At 34.5% G+C, this 23922-nt stretch overlaps 4 protein-coding genes across 4 annotated transcripts; all 4 read right to left on the bottom strand.

Annotated features, from left to right (window-relative positions):
* Positions 1 to 519: 519 nt before the first annotated feature.
* On the bottom strand, positions 520 to 7361 carry LOC140049357 (medium-chain acyl-CoA ligase ACSF2, mitochondrial-like). The gene is made up of 18 exons (XM_072094230.1): positions 7081 to 7361; positions 5605 to 5736; positions 5431 to 5484; positions 5160 to 5272; positions 4878 to 4925; positions 4615 to 4723; positions 4297 to 4389; positions 3703 to 3851; positions 3466 to 3557; positions 3266 to 3339; positions 2976 to 3077; positions 2732 to 2880; positions 2301 to 2355; positions 2074 to 2160; positions 1941 to 1993; positions 1717 to 1774; positions 1238 to 1306; positions 520 to 937 (listed from the first exon to the last, which is right to left on the bottom strand). The coding sequence occupies exons 1-18, from the start codon at positions 7258 to 7260 to the stop codon at positions 857 to 859; spliced, it is 1698 nt and encodes a 565-aa protein (XP_071950331.1). The 5' UTR covers positions 7261 to 7361; the 3' UTR covers positions 520 to 856.
* Positions 7362 to 10274: 2913 nt separating this feature from the next.
* LOC140049950 (medium-chain acyl-CoA ligase ACSF2, mitochondrial-like) lies at positions 10275 to 12990 on the bottom strand. Its single transcript, XM_072094901.1, has 10 exons — positions 12912 to 12990; positions 12719 to 12766; positions 12472 to 12580; positions 12164 to 12256; positions 11669 to 11817; positions 11435 to 11526; positions 11235 to 11308; positions 10919 to 11020; positions 10494 to 10548; positions 10275 to 10346 (listed from the first exon to the last, which is right to left on the bottom strand). The coding sequence occupies exons 1-9, from the start codon at positions 12959 to 12961 to the stop codon at positions 10537 to 10539; spliced, it is 729 nt and encodes a 242-aa protein (XP_071951002.1). The 5' UTR covers positions 12962 to 12990; the 3' UTR covers positions 10275 to 10346; positions 10494 to 10536.
* Positions 12991 to 13047: 57 nt separating this feature from the next.
* LOC140049888 (medium-chain acyl-CoA ligase ACSF2, mitochondrial-like) lies at positions 13048 to 14342 on the bottom strand. Its single transcript, XM_072094841.1, has 4 exons — positions 14160 to 14342; positions 13367 to 13498; positions 13193 to 13246; positions 13048 to 13095 (listed from the first exon to the last, which is right to left on the bottom strand). Exons 1-4 carry the CDS (start codon positions 14328 to 14330, stop codon positions 13048 to 13050), a joined length of 405 nt encoding a protein of 134 aa, XP_071950942.1. The 5' UTR covers positions 14331 to 14342.
* A 2552-nt stretch (positions 14343 to 16894) lies between these two features.
* On the bottom strand, positions 16895 to 23067 carry LOC140049887 (medium-chain acyl-CoA ligase ACSF2, mitochondrial-like). The gene is made up of 7 exons (XM_072094840.1): positions 22978 to 23067; positions 22603 to 22737; positions 22450 to 22507; positions 21995 to 22109; positions 21293 to 21592; positions 21049 to 21103; positions 16895 to 16924 (listed from the first exon to the last, which is right to left on the bottom strand). Exons 1-5 carry the CDS (start codon positions 23065 to 23067, stop codon positions 21526 to 21528), a joined length of 465 nt encoding a protein of 154 aa, XP_071950941.1. The 3' UTR covers positions 16895 to 16924; positions 21049 to 21103; positions 21293 to 21525.
* Positions 23068 to 23922: the final 855 nt, after the last annotated feature.

The following is a 23922-nucleotide window of genomic DNA, read 5'->3' as shown; positions in this document are numbered from 1 at the left end:
ACACGTGACAGTAATCATAAAACAGAAGTAAATTGATGAAATCATGTATACCAATCAAAGTATCAAGATATCAACACGTGACAGTAATCATAATACAGAAGTAAATTGATGAAATTATGTATACCAATCAAAGTATCAAGACATCAACACGTGACAGTAATCATAATACAGAAGTAATTTGATGAAATCATGTATACCAATCAAAGTATCAAGATATCAACACGTGACAGTAATCATAATACAGAAGTAATTTGATGAAATCATGTATACCAATCAAAGTATCAAGATATCAACACGTGACAGTAATCATAATACAGAAGTAATTTGATGAAATCATGTATACCAATCAAAGTATCAAGATATCAACACGTGACAGTAATCATAATACAGAAGTAATTTGATGAAATCATGTATACCAATCAAAGTATCAAGATATCAACACGTGACAGTAATCATAATACAGAAGTAATTTGATGAAATCATGTATACCAATCAAAGTATCAAGATATCAACACGTGACAGTAATCATAATACAGAAGTAATTTGTAGAAATCATGTATACCAATCAAAGTATCAAGATATCAACACGTGACAGTAATCATATAAACGCACAAGCAGCTCCTAAATGTTAAATTATTAATTCTATTCCATGCTAAGCATTGTGATATTATCTTCATTTTGACTGACGTAAGGCTGACAATCCCTGACAATACTACATATTGGTAAACTATTTCATCCACTAAGTGCAGATAGTCCAAGTGTTGAATATTATACAGATAATGAATATTTTATGAATGAAATAGTACGAATAATTGCATAAGGTAAAAGATAAAAGATTATATTTTCATGAATGGAATTAGTTGTACAATTCAGCATAAGGAGTTTCCGGTAATTCAATTCTACTAATAGCCATCTCTTGCAGCTTCGTACGATCCACCTGTAAATGATAATTACGAAATTGCGAACATGATTTTAATAACCATCTAGCCATCATCTATAGACAACCTGATGCATTAAAAAAAGTATTCCTAAGTTTTGTATGTGGAACGGAGTATTACTAGAGTTAGACTTTTTGCATACGTTCTACACTTTAGAGACCATAACGACAGCTTCTACTACAGTTACTGCACTTTTGTACTGCAATAATTATGTTTCATGAATGGAGAGATAAAAGAAAAACACATTATTGTTTAGCCGTAATATTTTTTATAGCAATGAAAATACAAAAACAAAGTACCTTTCCCGAAGCACCAGATTGAAACGAGTCAAAAATAAGAAAGTAAGACGGCTGGATGTCATCCGACATCTGAAAAAAAGGGGGAAATTGCAGTTTCAAGAAATAAATTAGTGATTCTGCAACGTCATTAAATAGAGTAGAACTGACTATTGCAAGCCACCTAGTAATTCATAATGATTTAAGTAATTGCCCCGGTTGATGATAATACATGCCACCATTTGTTACTGCCCCGCGCACAACGCCCCCACCGCTTCCAAAAAAGAGCATTCTCGTTGACAGCCAGTCAACTTTATTTTGTCATAATTGGCAATTAGTCTCATATAGAAAATATTAGACTGCTTGGTGAGAGCCACAAAGAAGAGATATTCATTTAAAAATTAGCTTGCTACTAATGTTTATAAATATTCAATCACAAGCATGCATTTATTGCAGTTTATTTTTATTATCCTAACTCATAACAACATTTTGTTGTCTAATACCTTTCCTACAAAGAAGGTTTTCAGTTCTTCTTCAGTGACATCGTAACCTTCATTTAATCTGAAATTAAAAATGTTTATTCCTTTCAATGAAAGAATTTATTACACAACAGTACCGTTTTATTCATTTTATTTTGAAAATATATGTTTTGTTGAATTAAAAAAAAGCAACCATCTTTGAATTGTATACATACATTTTAGGTTGCCTGAAAGAAAATGATACTTACGTAACACATACACACACATCTTCACCGACCCTGTAATCCGGGATTCCTAAAACCTGGAGAGATTAGAAGAAAAATGATATCAAGTGTTAACTTCTGTCTTTAAAATGTTTTCCACAATATTTAATACAATTACCTGCGCAATGTTTACGGCTGGATGAGTTGTTACTATACTTTCCACTTCTGATGGATGGACATTTACACCTCTTCTGATAATTATGTTCTGAAAATATAGTTATTTCAATGGTGTTAATTAAACTCGACTAGACTCAAAAGTTGGAAAGAGTGCTGGGCTTCTGGAGGTTTGTGGTATTCGAAAGTGTTTGAAATTACTGTAATGTTAAATATGTATAATTCAATTACCTTAATTCGACCAACAATTGTCAGGTAGCCATCCGCATTTACCTTACCCACATCTCTGGAAAATAAATGGTGGTACATTAATACCTTAACTTCCACTTAAACAAATGTGGTTAGGCCCTAAATGTTACTTGAATTAGCAAGTTATTCTCGCTCCATGGTTCTGGTGGTAGAACGAGTCTTCTCGGATAAGGACTATAAACCGTAGGTCCAGTGTACACATCTAGCTCGTGTGCACTTTAAAGAACCTAGTACATCTTTCGAGACGAGTAGGGGGTTACCCCGGTGTATTAGTACATCACAGCCACTGATCACCAACTGGGCCCTCTGGGAGACCAGTCTTTGACTGAAGAGGTTACCCAGTATAAATATAAATTTCAATTCAATTCAATTCAATTCACCAATTTTAAATAATATCATTGTTGTGATAGTACCCCATTTTAATCCATCCGTTTTCAGTGATCGTCTGTTTAGTTTTCTCAATATCACCATAGTACCCTCGGAACGCAGTCGGACTTCGTACCCATATCTCTCCCTTTTCTCCCACTTCTACGGGACATCCTTTTTCATCAACTATTTGAATCTTTAAAAAAGGATTTGAAAAATTGTTTGTGTAGGTCTATATTACAGAACGGAATGGGATGAAACAAGTTAAAACGATCATAAAGTTGAACATACTTCAATATTTGGTAAAGGACGGCCTGATGTATTCCAAACATCTGGGCTGTCATCGACTGTCAAAGAGCTGATACAGAGGGTTTCTGTAGACCCGTATAAATTCTGGTACAAAGAAAATCAAAATCAGAAACTATCACAATGTCAAAATTTTTTTTATAAGTTTTTATCTCTTTTGTGTTGTTAGTATTGTTCCCTGATATGGAGGAATATAGACGTTTTGATATTGTACATACGAAACGCCATATGTGCCGAAATATTAACAATAATCAAACAATCATTTCCTTGCTTACCAACAAACGAATCCCAAGCTTTTTGTTCAATTCGAAAAAAATGACTGATGGAATGGGCGAGCCTCCAGTCACACCTTGTATTAAAAAGAAAACAGTGTTTCGTCTTTCAGGTACTTAGAAATTACTATGAAATTCTCTCTTATCGATAATAATTGTATAGGCCTAACTCTACTATTAGGCCTACCATTTTAATACGTTACCTGATTTCAACGAAGACAGGTCGTACTTATCACATAGAGGACTATACAAAAGATCAACTACACCGTCAATCATAACATAGACAAAGGTACATCTAAAAAAGAAACTCCAGTATAAATGTGTCACAAAATACATCACTTTAACTTCATCATTATCATAGTATGATTATATTACTATCGCAATTTCAAATTTCAAAATCGTTGAATTCCGCGGGTATGGTGAAATTGTGAACTATTTACCTCTCTGCTTCGACAGCCTGGAGAAACTTTTCAAATGTGTGGGTTGGTGAAGGAAACACTGAAGTTGTACCGAACAGAAGTGGCTGTACTTGACTCATTATCGTTGCTACAACGTATGCCATGTTACCAATGCATGCTAATTTATTGATCTTTAATACAAAATACATTATCATTATTAAATAAATAATAATAATTAATTACGTTATCAATAATTATCATCGCTATTATCAACCTTTAGTTGTCGCTTTCCCACTAGGACGCAACTCGCAACACATGGAAGTAGTGCAACACAGGGACATAGTGTAACGTAAGTATAATTTGACCAATTGTGATTGGTCAAGTCACTTGCGTTGCGCGTACGTCATTGCGCTGCGTTTTATCATCGTCATCGGCTGTCATCTGAGTATTTAGGAGAATGTAATTCGTCATATAAATGCATCCACATTATATATAGTTACGGTATAAGTATAAAGCTAAAGCTTGGTTCTCACTAGGACGTAAGAGAAATACAAGAGACAGTTACAAAAAATATTACGCTTATGTCTTTCGTTACGTTGTAGGCCTAGTTGGAACCAAGTTTTAATTATTGCTCACTTGTTCTTCGTCAAATTGATTTGGTGGAAAGGTGTAAGAATTCAGTATTGTAAAGTGAGTATAAGGTACCAATTTCGGGGTTCCAGTTGAGCCCTGCGGAATAAGATTAAAAACATATTATACTGGCCTGGATCGTGGATTGGCATGACAGCCTATTATGTTACCATGAAATAAAAAGTACCACTATGTTAAGATACATAACATCTAGGTCTATAAACTCTAATACAACAACAGCTGGACATTACACAACATTATAGTAATCCTACTTATCCGGTAACTTATAGGCCTACTTATAGGAATTACTGTAATATTTTTTACCGATGTCATATTAAAATGGCTAATGTCATCAATTGTCACTTTCTTGGCCGCTTCTGCTACTTCTTTCTCACATCCAGAAATAGATATGTCATCGAAATTCAACGTTCCACTGAAAAGAAAGATATAAATACAGTATGTAAAAGAAAAACAAACAAAAAAGAAAACAAAAAAATAAACCAAAAAACATCTGGATTTTCACGAGGTTGGTTCCTAGCAAACACACCAGTATTAAGTCGTTGTGTTGTACAATTATATGTTCTTACCTTTTACAGTTTGAACCAGCGCCTACGACCTTCTTTAAATCGGGGAACCTACAGAAACGATTATAATAAACAGTAAATTGTTAGGTCATGAATAATTGAACGAGAAGGATTCGGAAACACTAGCCATGTTAGGATAGCCTACGTATGCATGAATGCATCTAAACAAACTATTTGAATTGTCCAATACTTACTGTAAGCAGGGAGTTGTTAACTCCCTGCTGTAAGTAAGGTAAAGCTAGCTAGCCTACGTTTAATAGATATTTAAATTGTCGCATTACTCACTGTTTTGAATTCAGGTCACCTGGAATACTTTCACTTAACTCTGGAATCATTTCACAAGCCATTGAGTAAAGTGTGTCTGGGCTACGAGTTATGAACAACGCTTTGCACGAAACCTGTGAATAACATGTTGGAACATTATTGGCAATTTACGAAGGGATGGGGGTTGACCAACATCAAAGCAGTACTCAACCTAAAAAACATAGGGTGCGAGAGCCTTTGAATTCCTCTTAATTCTATATAATACGAAGTGCATTAATTCAACATAACATACCCGTGATATTATGTTCATAAATGTTTGAGGAGTATGTCCAAGAAGCAGGTTAGCCTGAAACAAGTTAATGTTGCTACGTTAGCATTGTTACGAGTAAACATTTCAAAATGGGCATAATTACTTTACACAGTAAGGTTAACTTTAGTTTGGTATGACATGGCACCTGGCACCTACCACACCGACACCTATTGCTCTCGCTGCAGCCGTTATAAGGGGCCATTCTACGTGGTTAGCACCTATAACAGCTATACGATCACCACGACGAAGACCAAGCTTGAGTAGAAACCCGGCTGCTAAGTCTACTACCTGAAAAAAAAGACAAAATAAGACAGACGTCTTAAAACAACATATAGTATTAGTGTCTAATCCAACTAATCCACAACTGTAATTTAAATATGTTATCTCTCCAAAACATGACAAATAAAGATTAATTAAATCAGACTTTTAATCAATATTATTATTTTGTAGTTTTAAGTTAATCACTTCCGTATAAAAAAAAAATGATGTTTCACTTATAAAATGACAAAATAAACGGTTAATTTAATTTCCCAGGAAAATACATTCTTATTTAAAGCAAACAATAGTCAAATTGGCTTCCAGCTTCCAGTATGTAGCTTATTTTGTTGAATTTAACTGTTTTAATTGTTTTTCGGGTTTTGTTTCTTCGGAAGTGATTAACTACATAATGGCCGATTCAATATCTGATTTTAATCTTTTTCATGTTTCATGACAATATATATTTTAATTAAGAAAAACATGTATGCCTACTATAATTCATTCAATCTTTTATTTTGGAATCTCTGGTCCATAGAAAGTAAAACAAAAAATACATATAAATGAAATAAAATAAACAAGACTAATTACTACTACTCATCTCAGGATGACATTCCACATGGAGAGCATCTTCGACTTAACTAAGACATTTTTTATAATCGTTGAGACTAAAACATTTTCGCTTGCATTTAGTCTACCCATCAGGTCATATTTTGATTTTCTAAACAATTCATAAAATAGAAGGAATTCTACATTCCGTAAACATGGCAATGTCGAGGCCTTTGTAGCAACATTCTTAAACCATTATTCATATTCATATTCATTTATTATCCAGAAAAATAATACAAAAACAATACAAAAAGCATATATTACATAGAACAACAACAAGCAGAGAAAAAGCGCAGAACACTATCCTGGCGGATTGTCAAAAAGCAAAAAATATCGCTATAAAAGACTCTCCTGATAGTGCTGGTGGCAAAATAACATTAACAAGGATAAACATTTAACAACCCAGTAACATAGAATTTATATAAAACAGAATAAAAATTGCAATCATTGTCAATTATTGGAGTATATCTGAAGAGATCGCAAGGTACCCTGATTATAGTTGCACCATATAATGTAGCACAATTCATGTTTACACAATATGTCCTAAATAAAACACATTTTACATTGATAGAACACATACTAAATTTTCTGACCAAGGAGTTGGCTCGGTCGGATACACAAGATCTAACATAATGTTACTACTTGTTCAAATGCTTTCAATAACGCATCCTTTTTGGTACGACTACGTCACCGTACAACAGAGGCCTACGTATAGTCAATTACCATGTTAACTAACATATTTACAGTATGTTAAACAGTCATACTCACCCTTTTCTTAAATTCAGCAAATGTAACTCGTTCATTGTCGCTGAGAAAAATAAACATTTCTCTGTCCGGATTTTTCTTCACTCTCTCTTCCAGCATCTCGTGCATCGTCAGCCCAATAAATGGCTTCAGACTGGGGGCATGGACGTAGCTCTTATTTTGCGACAAGGCCATTTTAAACATTCTTGAATGTATCGATTTTTACAGTGAATGAAATAAGCAAGCACTAAATGTATACGATCGTGATAACATAGAATTGGACTACCAACATAATTATGCGAAGGTTGCCATAAATTGAAATAATGCCAATGATCTTTATAGATGAAAATGTTGCATAAACTATATAATTTAATAGATAAAACGTACAATTTTAATGAAAAAGTCCAACCCTCTTTTAGACTTTTTAAAATTCAGTAAATCCGGAAGTTTAATCCCTTTACTATAAAGCTTTGTCTACACTATCAAAGTAGTTTGACAAAACAAGTGTGCCCAAATATTGTAGTGATATGTCCACATATGGTAGTGATATGAAATCATGTATACCAATCAAAGTATCAAACACATCAACACGTGACAGTAATATAATACAGAAGTAAATTGATGAAATCATGTATACCAATCAAAGTATCAAGATATCAACACGTGACAGTAATCATAATACAGAAGTAAATTGATGAAATCATGTATACCAATCAAAGTATCAAGATATCAACACGTGACAGTAATCATAATACAGAAGTAAATTGATGAAATCATGTATACCAATCAAAGTATCAAGATATCAACACGTGACAGTAATCATAAAACAGAAGTAAATTGATGAAATCATGTATGCCAATCAAAGTATCAAGATATCAACACGTGACAGTAATCATAAAACAGAAGTAATTTGATGAAATCATGTATACCAATCAAAGTATCAAGATATCAACACGTGACAGTAATCACAATACAGAAGTAATTTGATGAAATCATGTATACCAATCAAAGTATCAAGATATCAACACGTGACAGTAATCATAAAACAGAAGTAATTTGATGAAATCATGTATGCCAATCAAAGTATCAAGACATCAACACGTGACAGTAATCATAATACAGAAGTAAATTGATGAAATCATGTATGCCAATCAAAGTATCAAGATATCAACACGTGACAGTAATCATAAAACAGAAGTAATTTGATGAAATCATGTATACCAATCAAAGTATCAAGATATCAACACGTGACAGTAATCATAAAACAGAAGTAATTTGATGAAATCATGTATACCAATCAAAGTATCAAGATATCAACACGTGACAGTAATCATAATACAGAAGTAATTTGATGAAATCATGTATACCAATCAAAGTATCAAGATATCAACACGTGACAGTAATCATAAAACAGAAGTAATTTGATGAAATCATGTATGCCAATCAAAGTATCAAGACATCAACACGTGACAGTAATCATAATACAGAAGTAAATTGATGAAATCATGTATGCCAATCAAAGTATCAAGACATCAACACGTGACAGTAATCATAATACAGAAGTAATTTGATGAAATCATGTATGCAATCAAAGTATCAAGATATCAACACGTGACAGTAATCATAATACAGAAGTAAATTGATGAAATCATGTATACCAATCAAAGTATCAAGACATCAACACGTGACAGTAATCATAATACAGAAGTAATTTGATGAAATCATGTATACCAATCAAAGTATCAAGATATCAACACGTGACAGTAATCATATAAACACACAAGCAGCTCCTAAATGTTAAATTATTAATTCTATTCCATGCTAAGAATTGTGATATTATCTTCATTTTGACTGACGTGAGGCTGACAAGTGCAGAAGTCCAACTGTTGAATATTATACAGATAATGAATATTTTATGAATCAAAAAGTACGAATAATTGCATAAGGTGAAAGATGAAAGATTATATTTTCATGAATGGAATTAGTTGTACAATTCAGCATAAGGAGTTTCCGGTAATTCAATTCTACTAATAGCCATCTCTTGTAGCTTCGTACGATCCACCTGTAACGATAATTACGAAATTGCGAACATGATTTTAATAACCATCTAGCCATCATCTATAGACAATCTGACTTCCTCGATGCATTAAAAAAAAGTTTTGTATGTGGAAAGGAGTATTACTAGAGTTAGTCCTTTTGTATACGTTCTACACTTTAGAGACCATAACGACAGCTTCTACTACAGTTACTGCACTTTTGTACTGCAATAATTATGTTTCATGAATTGAGAGATAAAAGAGTAAAAAAACACATTATTGTTTAGCCGTAATATTTTTTATAGCAATGAAAATACAAAAACAAAGTACCTTTCCCGAAGCACCAGATTGAAACGAGTCAAAAATAAGAAAGTAAGACGGCTGGATGTCATCCGAAATCTGAAAAAAAAGGGGGAAATTGCAGTTTCAAGAAATAAATTAGTGATTCTGCAACTGTCATTAAATAGAGTAGAACTGACTATCGCAAGCCACCTACTAATTCATAATGATTTAAGTAATTGCCCCGGTTGATGATAATACATGCCACCATTTGTTACTGCCCCGCGCACAACGCCCCTACCGCTTCCAAAAAAGAGCATTCTCGTTGACAGCCAGTCAACTTTATTTTGTCCTAATTGGCAATTAGTCTCATATAGAAAATATTAGCCTGCTTGGTGAGAGCCACAAAGAAGAGATATTCATTTAAAAATTAGCTTGCTACTAATGTTTATAAATATTCAATCACAAGCATGCATTTATTGCAGTTTATTTTTATTATCCTAACTCATAACAACATTTTGTTGTCTAATACCTTTCCTACAAAGAAGGTTTTCAGTTCTTCTTCAGTGACATCGTAACCTTCATTTAATCTGAAATTAAAAATGTTTTTTCCTTTTAATGAAAGAATTTATTACACAACAGTACCGTTTTATTAATTTTATTTTGAAAATATATGTTTTGTTGAATTAAAAAAAGCAACCATCTTTGAATTGTATACATACATTTTAGGTTGCCTGAAAGAAAATGATACTTACGTAACACATACACACACATCTTCACCGACTCTGTAATCCGGGATTCCAAAAACCTGGAGAGATTAGAAGAAATATGATATCAAGTGTTAACTTCTGTCTTTAAAATATTTTCCACATTATTTAATACAACTACCTGCGCAATGTTTACGGCTGGATGAGTTGTTACTATACTTTCCACTTCTGATGGATAGACATTTACACCTCTTCTGATAATTATGTTCTGAAAATATAGTTATTTCAATGGTGTTAATTAAATTCGACTAGACTCAAAAGTTGGAAAGAGTGCTGCCGGGCTTCTGGAGGTTTTTTTGTGGTATTCGACAGTGTTTGAAATTACTGTAATGTTAAATATGTATAATTCAATTACCTTAATTCGACCAACAATTGTCAGGTAGCCATCCGCATTTACCTTACCCACATCTCTGGAAAATAAATGGTGGTACATTAATACATTTACTTCCATTTAAACAAATGTGGTTAAATGTTACCTGACTTGGCAAATTATTCACCAATTTAAAATAATATCATTGTTGTGATAGTACCCCATTTTAATCCATTCGTTTTCAGTGATCGTCTGTTTTGTTTTCTCAATATCACCACAGTAACCTCTGAACGCAGTCGGACTTCGTACCCATATCTCTCCCTTTTCTCCGACATCTACGGAACGTCCTTCTTTATTAACTATTTGAATCTTTAGAAAGGGATTTGAAATAATTGTTTGTGTAGGTCTACATTACAGAACTATAAAGGAATGGGATGAAACAAGTAACAAGTTCATAAAGTTGAACTTACTTCAATATTTGGTAAAGGACGGCCAGATGTACTCCAAACATCTGGACTGTCATCGACTGTCAAAGAGCTGATACAGAGGGTTTCTGTAGACCCGTACAAATTCTGGTACAAGAGAAAACAAAATCAGAAACTATCACAACGTCAAATCTTTTGTAAGCATGCGCAGATGGTTGTTGTTCTGTAGTGTTTGTAGACTTTATAAGTTTCTTTTTTACGTTGATAGTTTTTACTGACTATAGACGTTTTGATATTGTACATTATGAAACGCCGTATGTGCCGAAATATTTATCAAACAATCAACAATTTCCTTGCTTACCAACAAACGAATTCCAAGCTTTTTGTTCAATTCGAAAAAAACAACTGATGGAATGGGCGAGCCACCAGTCATACCTTGTATTAAAAAGAAAACAATGTTTCGTCGTTTCTGATACTTAGAAATTACTATGAAAGTCTCTCTTATCGATAATACTTGTACAGGCCTAACTATAATATAGCCCTACCATTTTAATACGTTACCTGATTTCAACGAAGACAGGTCGTACTTGCCACAGATAGGATTATACAAAAGATCAACTACACCGTCAATCATAACATTGACAAAGGTACATCTAAAAAAGAAATTCCAGTATAAATGTGTCACAAAAATACGTCACTTTAACTTCATCATTATCGTACGATTATATTACTGTGGGAATTTCAAATTTTAAAATCGTTGAATTCCGCATATAGGTGAAATTGTGAACTATTTACCTCTCTGCTTCGACAGCCTGAAGAAACTTTTCAAATGTGTAGGTTGGTGAAGGAAACACTGAAGTTGTACCGTATAGGAGTGGCTGTACTTGACCCATTAGCATTCCTACAGCGTATGCCATGTTACCAATGCATGCTAATTTATTGATCTTTAGTACAACATATATTATTAATATTAAATAAATAATAATAATTAATTACGTTATCAATTTTACCAATCACAACGCAATTGTCTTGGGATTGGTCAAGTCACTTGCGTTGCACGTACGTCATTGAGCTGCGTTATCATCATCATCAGCTGTCATCCGAGTATTTAGGAGAATGTAATTCGTCACATGCATCCACATTATATAGTTACGGTATAGGTATAAAGCTAAAGCTTTGTTCCCACTAGGACGTAAGAGAAATACAAGCGACAGTTACAACAATATATTACGCTTATGTCCTTCGTTACGTTGTAGGCCTAGTGGGAACCAAGTTTTAAACATTGCTCACTTGTTCTTCGTCAAATTGATTTGGTGGAAGGGTGTAATTATTCAGTATTGTAAAATGAGTATAAGGTACCAATTTCGGGGTTCCAGTTGAGCCCTGCGGAATAAAATTAAAAACATATTATACTGGCCTGGATCGTGGATTGCCATAACAGCCTATTATGTTACCATGACATAAAAATACGACTAAGTCTATAAACTATAATACAAAAACAGCTGAACATGACTATTTTGAATTGTCACAACAACAGTAATCCTACTTATCCGGTAACTTATAAGCCTACTTATAGGAATCAATGTAATATTTTTTACCGATGTCATATGAAAATGGCTAATGTCATCAATTGTCACTTTCTTGGCCGCTGTTGCTACTTCTTCCTCACATCCAGAAGTAGATATGTCATCGAAATTCAACGTTCCACTGAAAAGAAAGAAAAACAGTATGCCCAAAAAAAAAAACAAGAAAAAAAAAACAACACACAAATTATCTGGGTTTTCCGGGGTTCCTAGCAAAAACAACAGTATCAAGTCGTTGTGTTGGACAATTATATGTTCTTACCTTTTACAGTTCGAACCAGCGCCTACGACCTTCTTTAAATCGGGGAACCTACAGAAACGAATATAATAAACAGTAAATTGTTAGGTAATGAATGAATGAGAGGAATGAGGAAACATTAGTCATGTTAGGATGGCCTACGTATGCATGAATGCATCTAAGCAAATTATAGTATTCAAATTGTTGCAATACTCACTGTTTTGAATTTAGGTCACCTGGAATACTTTCACTTAACTCTGGAATCATTTCACAAAATATTGGGTAAAGTGTGTCCGGGCTACGAGTTATGAACAGCGCTTTGCACGACACCTGTGAATAATGTGTTCGAAAAATTATTCCAGGCAGTTTACGGAGAATGGTGGGGTTGACCAACATTCAGCCTAAGAAACATAAGGTGCGATAGTCTGGGAATTCCTCTTAATTCTAATAAGACGTTTATTAATTCAATATAATAATAGAATATGATATATAACATACCCGTGATATTATGTTCTTAAATGTTTGAGGAGTATGTCCAAGAAGCAGGTTAGCCTGAAAAAAAGTTAATGTTGCTACGTTAGCATTATTACGAGTAAAACATTTTAAAATAGGTAGAATTCTTTTACACTGAACATTAAAGCTCAACTTTTGTTTGATATACATAGCACCTACCACACCGACGCCTATTGCTCTCGCTGCAGCCGTTATAAGGGGCAATTCTACGTGGTTAGCTCCTATAACAGCTATACGATCACCACGACGAAGACCAAGTTTGAGTAAGAACCCGGCTGCTAAGTCTATTACCTGAAAAAAAAAAAGAAGAAAGGAAATACTGTATACCTCTTTCTTTCAATAAAATAATAGAGACGTCTTAAAACAAAATATATAGCATAGAAAAGTATCTAATACAATACATTTAAAAGCCGAAGAGCACTGGTTCCTCGCGTTGTCTTTTTTATTGTTGAATATGATATTTATTTTGACAAAAAAAAAAGACAAAATAAAGATTATTTAAATTTGATTTTTAATAGTTTATTTTGTAGTTAAATTAATTACTTCCGTAGTAAAAAATATAAAACCAGTTAATGTTTTCATAAAAATAAACAAAATAAATGGTTAATTCAACTAAAAACCCCATTGGCTTACTCATTGGCTGGAAGCCAATTTGACTATTTTTTCCCCAGGTAAATACACTCTTTTTTTAAAGCAAAAATTGGCTTCCAGCCAATGGGTATATATTTGGTGAATTTAACTGTTTTAACATTTGATTTCGGGTTTTTCTACGGAAAAACCCGAACTACATAATGGCCGATTCAATATCTGATTTTATTAATCTTCATTTTTCATGTTCCAAGGGGACAATATATCTTTAAAGAAAAACATGTATTAGGCCTATACTGTATGACGCCGTACGTAACAGAGGCCTTCGTGTAGCCAATTACCGTGTTAATATTTTCATACTCACTCTTGTCTTGAATTCAGCAAATGTAACTCGTTCATTATCACCGACAAAAACAAGCATTTCTCTGTCCGGATTTTTCTTCACTCTCTCTTCCAACATTTCGTGCATCGTCAGCCCAATAAATGGCTTCAGATTTGGGGCATGGACGTAGCTTTTATTTCGCGACAACGCCATTCTAGACAACTAACGAACTTTAAAAAGCAGCAGTAGGCATAAGCAAACACAGTCTTATACAAAATGAATGTTAACTTAAAAATGAACTTTAAACCCCTACGTTCACATACAAACTAAGCATTGTCAGGCTGAACAATCAATTTTTTAATAGAGCGCGAAGGTAACGATAGGAAAATGACTGCCTTTTCATTCGTACAGATTAATAAAAAGTCCAACCCTCTTTTAGGTTCAGTAAATCCGGTAGGTTAATCCCTTCATTTTAAAGTAGTTTGACAAAACAATGTGATGTGCCCAAATATGGTACTGATATGTCCACAAAAAATAAAAATAAAAAATCAAAGTATCAAGACATCAACACGTGACAGTAATCATAATACAGAAGTAATTTGATGAAATCGTGTATACCAATCAAAGTATCAAGATATCAACACGTGACAGTAATATAATACAGAAGTAATTTGATGAAATCATGTATACCAATCAAAGTATCAAGACATCAACACGTGACAGTAATCATAAAACAGAAGTAAATTGATGAAATCATGTATACCAATCAAAGTATCAAGATATCAACACGTGACAGTAATCATAATACAGAAGTAATTTGATGAAATCATGTATACCAATCAAAGTATCAAGATATCAACACGTGACAGTAATCATAATACAGAAGTAATTTGATGAAATCATGTATACCAATCAAAGTATCAAGATATCAACACGTGACAGTAATCATAATACAGAAGTAATTTGATGAAATCATGTATACCAATCAAAGTATCAAGATATCAACACGTGACAGTAATCATAAAACAGAAGTAATTTGATGAAGTCATGTATACCAATCAAAGTATCAAGATATCAACACGTGACAGTAATAATACAGAAGTAATTTGATGAAATCATGTATACCAATCAAAGTATCAAGATATCAACACGTGACAGTAATCACAATACAGAAGTAATTTGATGAAATTATGTATACCAATCAAAGTATCAAGACATCAACACGTGACAGTAATCATAATACAGAAGTAATTTGATGAAATCATGTATACCAATCAAAGTATCAAGACATCAACACGTGACAGTAATCATAATACAGAAGTAATTTGATGAAATCATGTATGCAATCAAAGTATCAAGATATCAACACGTGACAGTAATCATAATACAGAAGTAAATTGATGAAATCATGTATACCAATCAAAGTATCAAGATATCAACACGTGACAGTAATCATAAAACAGAAGTAATTTGATGAAATTATGTATACCAATCAAAGTATCAAGATATCAACACGTGACAGTAATCATAATACAGAAGTAATTTGATGAAATCATGTATACCAATCAAAGTATCAAGATATCAACACGTGACAGTAATCATAAAACAGAAGTAATTTGATGAAATCATGTATACCAATCAAAGTATCAAGATATCAACACGTGACAGTAATCATAATACAGAAGTAAATTGATGAAATCATGTATTCCAATCAAAGTATCAAGATATCAACACGTGACAGTAATCATAATACAGAAGTAATTTGATGAAATCATGTATTCCAATCAAAGTATCAAGATATCAACACGTGACAGTAATCATAATACAGAAGTAATTTGATGAAATCATGTATACCAATCAAAGTATCAAGATATCAACACGTGACAGTAATCATAAAACAGAAGTAAATTGATGAAATCATGTATTCCAATCAAAGTATCAAGATATCAACACGTGACAGTAATCATAATACAGAAGTAATTTGATGAAATCATGTATACCAATCAAAGTATCAAGATATCAACACGTGACAGTAATCATATAAACGCACAAGCAGCTCCTAAATGTTAAATTATTAATTCTATTCCATGCTAAGCATTGTGATATCTTCATTTTGACTGACGCGAGGCTGACACTCCCTGACAATACTTATACATATTGGTAAAATATTTCATCCACTAAGTGCAGATAGTCCATGTGTTGAATATTATACAGATAATGAATGTTTTATTAGTGAAATAGTACGAATAATTGCATGAGGTGAAAGATGAAAGGTTATATTTTCATGAATGAAATTAATCTGATGAAGGCAATTCCACGTCTTAATAAAAATCATAGGCCTACACACGCTTTAAACATACTTTAAGTGCTTTTTGGTCTAAAGTAGTAAATATCGCTCCCCAAAAATGTTAGTTTCTGATCGAATGCCATTTTAAATTGGTATTGTATATATGCCAAAGCGAAGCACAAAATTGGAAGCGCTATTAGATTTTCGCCGTGGCCTGTTTTTTTCTGTACGCGAGAAGATTTTTCTTTTCGTACAAAAAAGCTGAATCGTTGTATATAACGTCGAGCGTGCAATATCGCAGTTTATTGAAAATCACGTGATCCAAAATCGTCTAATCAAATGACAAGAATCTACTTAGGTGTTTTATTATACTAAATACACTTCAATAGTCACAATGATATGTAATACAACAAGAAGAAATTGATTTAATGACGTGGGAGTTTTCACTTTATTCTTGATAAGGCGTGTTCGGTAATTTAATTCGACCAATAGCCATCTTTTGCAACTTCTTACAATCCACCTGTAAACAAAAATAAGTTGTTGATGACACGATTTAAATGTACATACAGGGATAGCAAGGATGTATATGAAACAATTGTATAGTGTAAGCACGTTTCTGTTTACGTATCCCGACGTATCTTTGTATACCGGTTTTGATATCGTAATGCTGATGACGTAATCAATACAAAATAATTGTTCTTTTATAGCATAAAATACATATAGTATCCATAATCTATTTGGGCATATCACTACCACATTTGGGCATTTCACTACCACATTTGAGCATATCACTACCACATTTGGGCATATCACTACCACATTTGGGCATATCACTACCACATTTGGGCATATCACTACCACATTTGGGCATATCACTACCACATTTGGGCATATCACTACCACATTTGGGCATATCACTACCACATTTGGGCATTTCACTACCACATTTGAGCATATCACTACCACATTTGGGCATATCACTACCACATTTGGGCATATCACTACCACATTTGGGCATATCACTACCACATTTGGGCATATCACTACCACATTTGGGCATATCACTACCACATTTGGGCATATCACTACCACATTTGGGCATATCACTACCACATTTGGGCATATCACTACCACATTTGGGCATATCACTACCACATTTGGGCATATCACTACCACATTTGGGCATATCACTACCACATTTGGGCATATCACTACCACATTTGGGCATATCACTACCACATTTGGGCATATCACTACCACATTTGGGCATATCACTACCACATTTGGGCATATCACTACCACATTTGGGCATATCACTACCACATTTGGGCATATCACTACCACATTTGGGCATATCACTACCACATTTGAGCATATCACTACCACATTTGGGCATATCACTACCACATTTGGGCATATCACTACCACATTTGGGCATATCACTACCACATTTGAGCATATCACTACCGCATTTGGGCATATCACTACCGCATTTGGGCATATCACTACCGCATTTGGGCATATCACTACCACATTTGGGCATATCACTACCACATTTGGGCATATCACTACCACATTTGGGCATATCACTACCACATTTGGGCATATCACTACCACATTTGGGCATATCACTACCACATTTGGGCATATCACTACCACATTTAGGCATATCACTACCACATTTGGGCATATCACTACCACATTTGGGCATATCACTACCACATTTGGGCATATCACTACCACATTTGGGCATATCACTACCACATTTGGGCATATCACTACCACATTTGGGCATATCACTACCACATTTGGGCATATCACTACCACATTTGGGCATATCACTACCACATTTGGGCATATCACTACCACATTAGGGCATATCACTACTACATTTGGGCATATCACTACTACATTTGGGCATATCACTACTACATTTGGGCATATCACTACTACATTTGGGCATATCACTACCACATTTGGGCATATCACTACCACATTTGGGCATATCACTACCACATTTGGGCATATCACTACCACATTTGGGCATATCACTACCACATTTGGGCATATCACTACCACATTTGGGCATATCACTACCACATTTGGGCATATCACTACCACATTTAGGCATATCACTACCACATTTGGGCATATCACTACCACATTTGGGCATATCACTACCACATTTGGGCATATCACTACCACATTTGGGCATATCACTACCACATTTGGGCATATCACTACCACATTTGGGCATATCACTACCACATTTGGGCATATCACTACCACATTTGGGCATATCACTACCACATTTGGGCATATCACTACCACATTTGGGCATATCACTACCACATTTGGGCATATCACTACCACATTTGGGCATATCACTACCACATTTGGGCATATCACTACTACATTTGGGCATATCACTACCACATTAGGGCATATCACTACTACATTTGGGCATATCACTACTACATTTGGGCATATCACTACTACATTTGGGCATATCACTACTACATTTGGGCATATCACTACCACATTTGGGCATATCACTACCACATTTGGGCATATCACTACCACATTTGGGCATATCACTACCACATTTGGGCATATCACTACTACATTTGGGCATATCACTACCACATTTGGGCATATCACTACCACATTTGGGCATATCACTACCACATTTAGGCATATCACTACCACATTTGGGCATATCACTACTACATTTGGGCATATCACTACCACATTTGGGCATATCACTACTACATTTGGGCATATCACTACCACATTTGGGCATATCACTACCACATTTGGGCATATCACTACCACATTTGGGCATATCACTACCACATTTGGGCATATCACTACCACATTTGGGCATATCACTACCACATTTGGGCATATCACTACTACATTTGGGTATATCACTACCACATTTGGGCATATCACTACCACATTTGGGCATATCACTACCACATTTGGGCATATCACTACCACATTTGGGCATATCACTACCACATTTGGGCATATCACTACCACATTTGGGCATATCACTACCACATTTGGGCATATCACTACTACATTTGGGCATATCACTACCACATTTGGGCATATCACTACCACATTTGGGCATATCACTACCACATTTAGGCATATCACTACCACATTTGGGCATATCACTACTACATTTGGGCATATCACTACCACATTTGGGCATATCACTACCACATTTGGGCATATCACTACTACATTTGGGCATATCACTACCACATTTGGGCATATCACTACCACATTTGGGCATATCACTACCACATTTGGGCATATCACTACTACATTTGGGCATATCACTACCACATTTGGGCATATCACTACCACATTTGGGCATATCACTACCACATTTGGGCATATCACTACCACATTTGGGCATATCACTACTACATTTGGGCATATCACTACCACATTAGGGCATATCACTACTACATTTGGGCATATCACTACTACATTTGGGCATATCACTACTACATTTGGGCATATCACTACTACATTTGGGCATATCACTACCACATTTGGGCATATCACTACCACATTTGGGCATATCACTACCACATTTGGGCATATCACTACCACATTTGGGCATATCACTACTACATTTGGGCATATCACTACCACATTTGGGCATATCACTACCACATTTGGGCATATCACTACCACATTTAGGCATATCACTACCACATTTGGGCATATCACTACTACATTTGGGCATATCACTACCACATTTGGGCATATCACTACTACATTTGGGCATATCACTACCACATTTGGGCATATCACTACCACATTTGGGCATATCACTACCACATTTGGGCATATCACTACCACATTTGGGCATATCACTACCACATTTGGGCATATCACTACCACATTTGGGCATATCACTACTACATTTGGGTATATCACTACCACATTTGGGCATATCACTACCACATTTGGGCATATCACTACCACATTTGGGCATATCACTACCACATTTGGGCATATCACTACCACATTTGGGCATATCACTACCACATTTGAGCATATCACTACCACATTTGGGCATATCACTACCACATTTGGGCATATCACTACCACATTTGGGCATATCACTACCACATTTGGGCATATCACTACCACATTTGGGCATATCACTACCACATTTGGGCATATCACTACCACATTTGGGCATATCACTACCACATTTGGGCATATCACTACCACATTTGGGCATATCACTACCACATTTAGGCATATCACTACCACATTTGGGCATATCACTACCACATTTGGGCATATCACTACCACATTTGGGCATATCACTACCACATTTGGGCATATCACTACCACATTTGGGCATATCACTACCACATTTGGGCATATCACTACCACATTTGGGCATATCACTACTACATTTGGGCATATCACTACCACATTTGGGCATATCACTACCACATTTGGGCATATCACTACTAGTTTGATAGTGTAGACAGAACTTTCCGTTCTTAATATTAATAATGAATCCCTCTACATTTTGTAGTTACAAAGATAAATCTTTCCTACTTGGTTCTCGTCACATTTATGTGTCAGAATGATGTAACTTACTGTTGAGCGTTTGGAAATGAGTATACGGTACTAATTTCGGTGATCCAGTTGTGCCCTACGGAATAAAAAATAAAATACCGTAAGCCGATAGTTTAAGTGTAATTTGGAGTGGAATAAAATTCACAACGTTTACAATAATACTGAGATTAAAAATCAGCATGGTAGCCTGAGATAGAAATGTTCTATGACGAATAAAACAGCTGGAAATTATAATGTCGATTTTGAAAATAGTAATATTTTTTACCGATGTCATGCTAATGTGGCTGACGTCATCAATTGTGACTTTCTTGGCCGCTTTTGCTACTTCTTCCTCACATCCAGAAATAGAAATATCGGCAAAGTTCAATGTTCCACCGAAAAAAAAAAAAAACTTTCAATATGACGCAAAAAATCAAACCATGGAAGGGTCGGGGTTCAATCTTGAATTAATACTCAAATCATGGAGAAATAATCTTTATGCTCCAACAAACAAACGCACTATTTTATACCACTTAACATTTTACAATTTGGACCAACGGCTATAACCTTCTTTAAATCTGGGAACCTACAAAAAAAAAAGAAGCAGTATTTAAAATTTAACTCGGAGAAACACATATATACAAAATATACTTTAAATACAAATTGTTGCAGTCTGGAGAATTGAACCTGATTAATTAGTGTTCAATGTTATGATTGTGCTTGTCTTTTTGTGTGCTTTTGAAACGTTTTAATGAATCTTTGTACACCACAACCAAACTAATTTCTCCGGAGTTTGTAATAATATAGTTTTATTGAATTGAATTGATGGTAGAACATTGTTAACTTAACAGATGACCCTCTAACCTCGATAAATGATAATTAGTGTGATATGATCAGCGCTTTGCATGATATTTTGGCAGGTATTAATATATTATTATGGTTCCAGACCTTATACATACAGCATAATATTCAAATTATCCATACTCACTGTTTTGAATTCAGGTCATCTGGAATACTTTCACTTAACTCTGGAATCATTTCACAAACCATTTGGTAAAGTGTATCAGGGCTACGAATTATGAACAACGCTTTGCACACGATACCTGTAAATTATAAATTTGATATAATTGTATATGTATTTTTTATACTCGTCATAGATTAATCAGATTCCATTATTTATTTTTTAAATGTATGATTCAATTTGTATACGAAGTACATAAAGATTATTGATCGATTGATTGATTGATTGACACAGAGTGGGGAGGGAAAGTGGCCTGTCCAAAACGAATAATATAAAACATGAAACACGGGGTTCGGACGCATGAAGTTACTCCATAAATTTAATATAGGATAATAATAATTAGAAACGTAGTGGAATAGGCCAGGCTAACATTTTGCAGCAATACACAAAATCTGAAATTGAAAGAGTAACAGGATACTTACATACATGTGACAATATTTTCTTGAACGTTTGGGGGTTATGACCAAATAGCAGGTTAGCCTGAAGAAAAATAACACTGTTTACATTTTAAAAATTACATGAAAATAGGCCTATACCATATAAATACTGATATCAATAAATAAATATTGATATACCTCCACACCGACGCCTATGGCTCTCGCTGCACCTGTAATAAGGGGCCATTCTACGTGGTTAGCGCCTATAACAGCTATACGATCACCACGACGAAGACCAAGTTTGAATAGGAACCCGGCTGCTAAGTCTACTACCTGAAAAAAAGAAGAATCTAGTCATAGCTTCAGGTTCTATAATTTACACATATAACGGCTTTATACTACATAGAAAAAAAAAGTTGTGTTCAAAAGGTTTTAAAACCAAACGAGAATTACACAGGCTAAACGTGTTTAGCAGAATGTGCGTTGATTGGCAAATCACTCTTTTCTTAAATTCAGCAAAGGTTCATTATCGCCGAAAAAAACAAGCATTTCTCTGTCCAGATTTTTCTTCACCCTCTCTTCCAACATTTCGTGCATCGTCAGCCCAATAAAGGGCTTCAGACCTGGGGCATGGACGTAGCTTTTCTTTTTTGACAAGGCCATTTTAAACATTCTTACAAGGAGTGAAATAAATAAACACTAAAGCTATACAATAGTATTTTGCATAAGTATTTATTATACCAGCATAATTGTGAAAGGTTGCCATTGGTGAAACTAATATAATTATGTTAAAAAGCACACACATCCGTATGTCACTTAAGCCGATTTTCCACTAGGCGAATTTGTTCGCGCGAATCGAAAGCGCCAGCTTGTACGCATGTGTATTCATGTTTACATCTTCCACATCCTTCTCTACGCATGCGTATTAGCGGACGCCTTCGATTCGCGCGAACAAATTCGCCTAGTGGAAAATCGGCTTTAGGAAATATGAATGTTGAACCCAGCAAACACATAACGTTTTTCTAACGTTCTTGTTTGGTTATTGTTTGGTTAGGTTCACTACGAACGTTAAAAGAACATTAACATAACGTTCACTTAACAAGACTTATTCGTCGGACATTCTTTCAACGTTGTAAAAACGTTTATAATAACGTTAATATATAACATTTTCCAAACTTGTTTTATTAACATTTACCTAACGTTAAATAAACGTTCTACAAAATGTTACGTTTTACCTCATACAGAACATTTATAATAACGTTTATGTAACGTTTGAAGGACATTTACAATAACATTCAAAATGTAACCATTACAAAACATGTTTTGATAACGTTCATCTAATGTTAGAATAACGTTTACAATAATGTCCAAAAGTAACATTTACAAAACTAATTCAGTAACATTTGTCTAACGTTAATTGAACGTTCACAAAAACGTTGCAATCAATATGTTTTTATAACATGCTGATAACGTTAATCAGACAGTATAAAATAACGTTCAAACTCAACATCTGTCTAA

Source organism: Antedon mediterranea, chromosome 5 (assembly GCF_964355755.1).
Source record: "Antedon mediterranea chromosome 5, ecAntMedi1.1, whole genome shotgun sequence".
Lineage (NCBI taxonomy): Eukaryota > Metazoa > Echinodermata > Crinoidea > Comatulida > Antedonidae > Antedon > Antedon mediterranea.
This window is presented reverse-complemented; position numbering and strand designations above follow the sequence as displayed.

Excerpts from the sequence above, each read along its gene's own strand:
- LOC140049887 (XM_072094840.1), bottom strand. The coding sequence starts at position 23,067 with ATGGCCTTGTCAAAAAAGAAAAGCTACGTCCATGCCCCAGGTCTGAAG. Across the intron at positions 22,738-22,977 it reads ACGAAATGTTGGAAGAGAGG|GTAGTAGACTTAGCAGCCGG; the intron begins GTGAAGAAAAAT and ends TCTTTTTTTCAG. Across the intron at positions 22,508-22,602 it reads CCATAGGCGTCGGTGTGGAG|GCTAACCTGCTATTTGGTCA; the intron begins GTATATCAATAT and ends ATTTTTCTTCAG.
- LOC140049357 (XM_072094230.1), bottom strand. The coding sequence starts at position 7,260 with ATGTTTAAAATGGCCTTGTCGCAAAATAAGAGCTACGTCCATGCCCCC. Across the intron at positions 4,926-5,159 it reads GGTGACCTGAATTCAAAACA|GTTCCCCGATTTAAAGAAGG; the intron begins GTGAGTAATGCG and ends TCGTTTCTGTAG. Across the intron at positions 1,307-1,716 it reads AAACCTTCTTTGTAGGAAAG|ATGTCGGATGACATCCAGCC; the intron begins GTATTAGACAAC and ends CCTTTTTTTCAG.
- LOC140049888 (XM_072094841.1), bottom strand. The coding sequence starts at position 14,330 with ATGGCGTTGTCGCGAAATAAAAGCTACGTCCATGCCCCAAATCTGAAG. Across the intron at positions 13,499-14,159 it reads TTGCTGAATTCAAGACAAGA|GTAATAGACTTAGCAGCCGG; the intron begins GTGAGTATGAAA and ends TTTTTTTTTCAG. Across the intron at positions 13,096-13,192 it reads TTAAGAACATAATATCACGG|GCTGAATGTTGGTCAACCCC; the intron begins GTATGTTATATA and ends TATGTTTCTTAG.
- LOC140049950 (XM_072094901.1), bottom strand. The coding sequence starts at position 12,961 with ATGATTCCAGAGTTAAGTGAAAGTATTCCAGGTGACCTAAATTCAAAA. Across the intron at positions 11,309-11,434 it reads CCTGTCTTCGTTGAAATCAG|GTATGACTGGTGGCTCGCCC; the intron begins GTAACGTATTAA and ends TTTTAATACAAG. Across the intron at positions 11,021-11,234 it reads AGCTTGGAATTCGTTTGTTG|AATTTGTACGGGTCTACAGA; the intron begins GTAAGCAAGGAA and ends CTCTTGTACCAG.